The sequence below is a fragment of the Sinocyclocheilus anshuiensis genome, unplaced genomic scaffold, assembly GCF_001515605.1.
Source record: "Sinocyclocheilus anshuiensis isolate Anshui unplaced genomic scaffold, SAMN03320099.WGS_v1.1 scaffold91, whole genome shotgun sequence".
NCBI classification, from domain to species: Eukaryota; Metazoa; Chordata; class Actinopteri; order Cypriniformes; family Cyprinidae; genus Sinocyclocheilus; species Sinocyclocheilus anshuiensis.
In genome coordinates, this window is record NW_015552636.1 from 355,662 (window position 1) to 362,056 (window position 6,395).

General features: G+C 39.9%; 1 protein-coding gene across 1 annotated transcript; it reads left to right on the forward strand.

Annotated features, from left to right (window-relative positions):
- The first annotated feature begins 1,350 nt into the window (after positions 1–1,350).
- On the forward strand, positions 1,351–5,962 carry c1qtnf6b (C1q and TNF related 6b). The gene is made up of 3 exons (XM_016458095.1): positions 1,351–1,373; positions 3,233–3,424; positions 5,383–5,962. Exons 2-3 carry the CDS (start codon positions 3,241–3,243, stop codon positions 5,925–5,927), a joined length of 729 nt encoding a protein of 242 aa, XP_016313581.1. The 5' UTR covers positions 1,351–1,373; positions 3,233–3,240; the 3' UTR covers positions 5,928–5,962.
- The last annotated feature ends 433 nt before the right edge of the window (positions 5,963–6,395 follow it).

Genomic DNA, 6,395 nt, shown 5'->3' on the forward strand with positions numbered 1-6,395 from the left:
TGTATGTGTGTGTGTGAGTGTGTGTGTGTGTGTGCGTGTGTGTGTGTGTGTGTGTGTTGAAGCGTGCTTGATTAATCATGCCAGTGAAACACTAAGAGAGAGAGAGAGTTTTAATGTAGAGCATGTCAGATGTGAATGAACATGTTGATCTACAGCTCAGGCTCCTGAGGATCTTCATTTCAGTGAAGGTCAGTGTAAACACATGCTAACTCCAAACACGTCATGCGATCTCCAGCGCTCGTGTGTTCTGGGTGGTTTCTAGATGCTTTCTGGGACATTTAGTGGTTTAGCACAGTATTATGAGGGGAATGAATGACATATACACTATAAAATGCAAATCTGTAAATAAAACAAATTTGTAAATAAAACTACTTTGATTTCAAAATGTGTTACTTGACATTTCTTTGTAATTACTTGTGACATTTACTAGCACTTTGAGTGAAAATGGTTTAAAGTCCTGCACCACATTTTTTTCAGTGTATACTAAATATATGTGACCCTGGAGCACAAAAGCAGTCTTAAGTCGCTGGGGTATATTTGTAGCAATAGCCAACAATACATTGTATGGGTCAAAATTATACATTTTTCTTTTATGCCAAAAATCATTAGGATATTAAGTAAAGATCATGTTCCATGAAGATATTTTGTAAATGTCCTACCGTAAATATATTAAAACGTAATTTTTGATTAGTAATATGCATTGCTAAGAGATGATTTTCTCAATATTTAGATTTTTTTGCACCCTCAGATTCCAGATTTTCAAATAGTTGTATCTCAGCCAAATATTATCCTATCCTAACAAACCATACATCAATGGAAAGATTATTTATTCATATGATGTATAAATCTCAATTAAAAAAAATTGACCCTCATGGTTTTGTGGTCCAGGGTCACATATATACTATACAGTAAATTTCAATTGCTTGATTGCTTGTACTTTTGCAACATTTAACAATATTATTGTTCAGAAAAATCTGATAAATGTGATCATAAGGCATGAAAATATTAAGAACAAATTACATCATGGTTTTCTGATCAAAAGCACTAGTAATAGAATTGATCTGATTGACTGGATTGTTTATTGTGGATGGTTGCTAGGGTGTTCTGGTGGTTGCTAGGGTATTGCTGAATTGTAGTGTTGTTGGTGCATGGTTGGTGGAGGATTCCATGGTTCTTTACAGTGGAAACATGTTTTTTTAGATGTTCTTTAGACTGAGAACTATTGTTCTTTCAAGAATTCCTGAAAGGTTCTCAAACCACGGCAAACGCTGCTTTAAAACACCAGGAGGGAGGCGGGAGAGAGAGAATAAAGCGTGCTCCCGAGGAAACTCCTCCTAATGTCAGAGAGACAGAAGGAGCTCGAGGACGCAGCGGTGAGTCTCAGCTTTACATTTCTTCTGGATTCCTCAAGTCTTTGCGTGAGAGCTTCAGTCAGACAGCAGCTTGGCTGCACGAGTCAGGCGAGGTTTTTCATGTCACTGATTTGGACAGAGATATAGAACTGTGTGAGGATTGTTCGATGAGACTGATAACTTGTGTGAGGACGTGGCTCTTGTGCTCTCTCTCTCTCATCTGGTTTTCATAAGTACAGCTGCTGCGTCTCAATGAATCATTCATGTTTGCTGACTGCAAAGAAAGCCTAATTAAAATGAGAAGCATGCAGGATAAAGTGAGATAAAGAGATGATGCTGCAGACACTTCTAAGAGTGAATATTAATAATGTGTTGTTGAACTTACTCTGAAGAACAGAAAGAAAGAAAGAAAGCAAGCAGCTCTTTTCCACGTGTGATCGAGCCATAAATGATGAGATCCATAAGTGTCATTTTTTATAACAGTTTTTAATCCTTGTTCTTGTTCGGGAGATTTTATATTTCTGACACACACACATTTAACCTCAGGCTCCTGCTGCATGATGGGAACATCTCTCATGGTTTTTATATGACAGGGTGGTTTATATTTTTAAAGGGATCATTAATCCAGTATTTTATGGATGTTAAGATCACTCTGGATCACACAATGTTAAATGTGTCTGATGCGATGATCAGATCGCGTGTGAACACAGCTTGAACTGAATTAAGATGAATGATGCACTCTCATCTTCTGAATTAACACTGGTATTGAACTAAACTGAATCAATATTGAACCAATTCAAACTGAATAACAGATGACATTGCTGTGTTTTGTAGAACTGCTTATAGCTGAATTGAACTCGTTTGATGAACTTCACACTTGATCTGAACTGAACTCACATTGTTGTCTTTAGCTGTTTTACAGCACAATCTGAACCGTCTCCATCACCGCTTCTGTTATATTCCTGTTCGTCACTAGCTGTGTTTTTATGCAAATTTTGGGATATTGCTTAAAAAAACGTTTAACGGGAATGCCAAGATATGCATAAAATCTTGAAATGCACATAAAAAGCTTATGCATTCAATTGAGGCTGATACATTTTGGGATGGAAACAAAGCTTTATTTGCAATATTTTATTTTCCCGCACAAGTAAATTTACAACTTTTTAACATAGCTACTGTGAAGCTTTGACAATCTGTATCACATGAAGCGCTTTAGAAATAAAGGCAGCATGATGCTAGAAACAAGCGATTCAGAGGGACCGTCTCCAGACATTCAATTCAAGTTTATTTGTATAGCGCTTTTCACGGTACACATCATAGCAAAGCAGTTTTACAGAAAATATAAGTTTCTATTTTAAAGTTTCTACATTATATTTAGTAGTAGCTTATCAGTGGTGACTATGTCAGGTTGATGTACATATGGCAGAAATGTACGGTAAAATTCATGAAGTTAATGATGTAATCAAACAGATGGTGAACACTATTAACTGCAATCATTATTTGTTGCGATTAAACTTATAGTGAAATGTGTTCGTTTTGTATGTTGTCTGAGGGTCGGCATCATCTCTTCTCAGGTGTTCGGTCATCTCAGGTCTTTTTTAAGAGTTGGATCCAGACTCGGGATGCCAATCCTGTGGCAGAAACAGAGAAGCAAAAGAGCAATAATGTGCATTTGATCAGATGTAACACACAAGTCCAAGAGAACTGTGTGTCGTGTTTTGCAAAAAGTGTTTTATAAAATTGTCAAAGGCTGAGAATTAGTGTATGGTTTTGCAGATTTGGTGTGTGCTTCTGGTGTTTTGAGTGTCAGCTTTCAGAGACTGTGTGACAAGTAAAGATTGCGTGTGTATGCAGTTGAAAACTGTGCTCCTGGTCTGCAGGTGTCGTGATGTTGGCTGTGTTTCTGCTGCTGCTGGCCTCCGTGGCATCCGTCCCCTCTCCCTCCAGACCCACGCCCAGGTACTGCCGCAGGTGCTGCGATCACCTAGACCCGCCCCTGAGCCCCGCCCCCCAGCCTGGAGCCAATCACACGCCGGAGATCCGCACCATCATTAACATGACCATCCTCAAAGGTGAGACGGAGCTGGACGCTGACACTTAGGCTGCGTCCGAAATCACACACTCTCTGAGTAGGTACTTCTTTTGAATGTGACTATTACTCTGGTGACCCAACAACACTCTACCAAAGTTTATTGTTCTCGGTCAACATTAAAATGTGTGAATAATGTTATATATTTTGATGTTTAGGGTGTCCGTGTTTCATCTGTGTAATTTGACTAGAGGCAGATAAGTTATTAGGCTACCATAATACTGTAGAGTTTGATGGACACACAAACATTGACATACAGATACAGGAAGCGTTTTCTCCAGAGTCTATTTTGCTGTTGCAATTATACACAATTATAGGTTTGGTTGCCGTTTTAGCATTGTTTTTTCATCGCTGTGTCCCAGTTTTGTTCAGAACTGCAGCTCTCTAGAGGAACAAACGAAGAAGCCAAAAGAGAAAAACATGACTTTTGTTGACTTGTTCTTTGGTAATGCTCACTCTTCACCCGCAGTGGACAGATTGTTAGTGCTCACATCCATTTCAGTTCAGAGAGATTCCTGAAACTGACCACAAGAGGCCTTGCCATTGGACGCTGTGAAGTCATGTGACCACCGTTTATTTCCTTTGAGCTGTATAAGGGGTAATTTTGCTGGTGGTGAGTAACATCTGTCGACGGGCAGAAACCACTGCTCACTGGAAAGCGTTTTAGTCTGCAAATAGTCTAAAAGACCAAATACAGACAAAATCAGAAACTAGATTTTCACTTTCTGATGGGAATGTGAGAGGTGCTTAATAGCGAAATGTGCACTTTATTGTCCAGCCTGTGAAAATCATGCGTCCGATCATTTAGGAAAGCAACAGGGGTTTGATGACATCACTGTAAGCACTAGTACTAGTGAACACTGACTTAGTTAACAGCACTAGTTACTGACACGTCACGTATAGAATAAACCACTTCCTGTTTGACTCTTTGCTGGAGCTCCAAGTTTGAAGTTTCTAGAATTTTTCAGTGACTGTAAAGATTGAATCAAAAGCGCACAATCGTTACCACAGATATTTCACGATGATTGAGGTTAGAGGATCTGGTTCAGGACATTAATAATTATAACTAACCCTAAAGGCTGGAAATTCATCAAAACACTCATCTTCTGCAATCTTTGTGCTAATGACACTGTGTGCTTTAGATTCAAGGTCATTTTGAGTCTGATTGAGAAAACAGACGGATTCAAACATTTACGAAGCCTGCTTGACTTCTAAAACTGATTACCAGTGTTAGGCAAAGTTAATGCATTACAATATTGCGTTACTCCATAAAAAGTAACTCATTGGGTTACTCAGTTACTTTTTATGGAAAGTAATGCATTGCGTTACACTCTTAAAACTAAAGGTGCTTCACAGTGATGCCATAGAAGAACCTTTTTTGTCTAAAGGGTTGCATAAAGAACCTTTAACATCTGAAGAACCTTTCTGTTTCACAAAAGCTTCTTTGTGGCGAAAGAAGGTTCTTCAGATTATAAAAAGCTAAGAAAGAGACGGTTCTTTGACTGAATGGTTCTTCTACGGCATCGCTGTGAAGAAGCTTTTAAGCACCTTTATTTCTAAGAGTGTACTTTTGCATTACTTTTGTCACCTGGGCTGGGATTGCTTGGATTGTTTTTAATAACAAAAACCCCAAAGGTTATATTTTTGGCAACTGTAAAGGCCCTTTCAAACCAAAAGTGAAATGAATAATCTTTAGGCTGCAGAAAACGCCTCTGCACTGATTTCTCTCAACACGGGGACAGGAGAGCTGTCAGTGAAGACATGGGAAAACAAAGGAACTGGCTTTACTTGTTTGAAAAAATAACTAAACTAAAGTAATGCTTTACTTCACTAGTTACTTGATAAAAGTAGTCTGATTACATAACTCACACTACTTGTAATGCATTACCCCCAACACTGCTGATCACACACTGACTTAGATCACTGACTGATTGTTGACAGGGGAAAAAGGAGAGCGTGGGGACAGAGGAACGTCTGGCAAAGCCGGAGTGGACGGACCCCCTGGACTCAGAGGTGTGACCGGGCCCAAAGGCAGTAAAGGAGACACAGGGGCCCCCGGAGACCCCTGCAAAATCCAGCAGTCATCCTTCTCCGTGGGCCGACGCAAAGCTCTGCACAGCGCCGATTACTACCAGGCCCTGATCTTCGACACCGTCTTCGTGAACCTGGGCGAACACTTCAACATGTTTAAGGGGAAGTTCTACTGCTTCGTCCCGGGAGTCTATTTCTTCAACGTCAACATTCACACCTGGAACTTCAAGGAGACGTACCTGCACCTGATGCACAACGAGCGGCAGCAGGTGATCCTGTACACGCAGCCCAGCGACCGCTCCATCATGCAGAGCCAGAGCGTCATGCTGTCTCTGGAGCTCAACGACGAGGTCTGGGTCCGGCTCTACAAGCGCCAGCGCGACAACGCCATTTACAGCGACGACGTGGACGTCTACATCACCTTCAACGGACACCTGGTGGCTCCTAAAGTCTAGGAGGAGGGACCGCCGTATTTGCAAGAGTGTGTAGAGGAACAGCCACACTGCAAAAAAAGGCTTACCTTAGTATTTTTGTCTTTTTTCTAGTCAAAATATCAAAAATTTCTTAAATTAAGATGCATTTACTTTGTAAGCAACACAAGATATTTAGCCTTGTTTATAGGGGAAAAAATAAACTAAATGAAGTGCATTTTGCTTAAAACAAGTCATAGGGTAAGTAAAATATTCTTAAAACAAGTATTTTACTTACCCCACACTCTTAAAAATAAAGGTGCTTAAAAGCTTCTTCACAGCGATGCAGTAGAAGAACCATTCAGTCAAAGAACCATCTCTTTCTTAGCTTTTTATAATCTGAAGAACCTTCTTTTGCCACAAAGAAGCTTTTGTGAAACAGATGTTAAAGGTTCTTTATGGAACCATTTAGACAAAAAAGGTTCTTCTATGGCATCGTGAAGCACCTTTATT

Coding starts and splice junctions, on each gene's coding strand:
- c1qtnf6b (XM_016458095.1), top strand. CDS start 3,241: ATGTTGGCTGTGTTTCTGCTGCTGCTGGCCTCCGTGGCATCCGTCCCC. Junction 3,425..5,382: donor TAACATGACCATCCTCAAAG/GTGAGACGGAGC, acceptor GATTGTTGACAG/GGGAAAAAGGAGAGCGTGGG.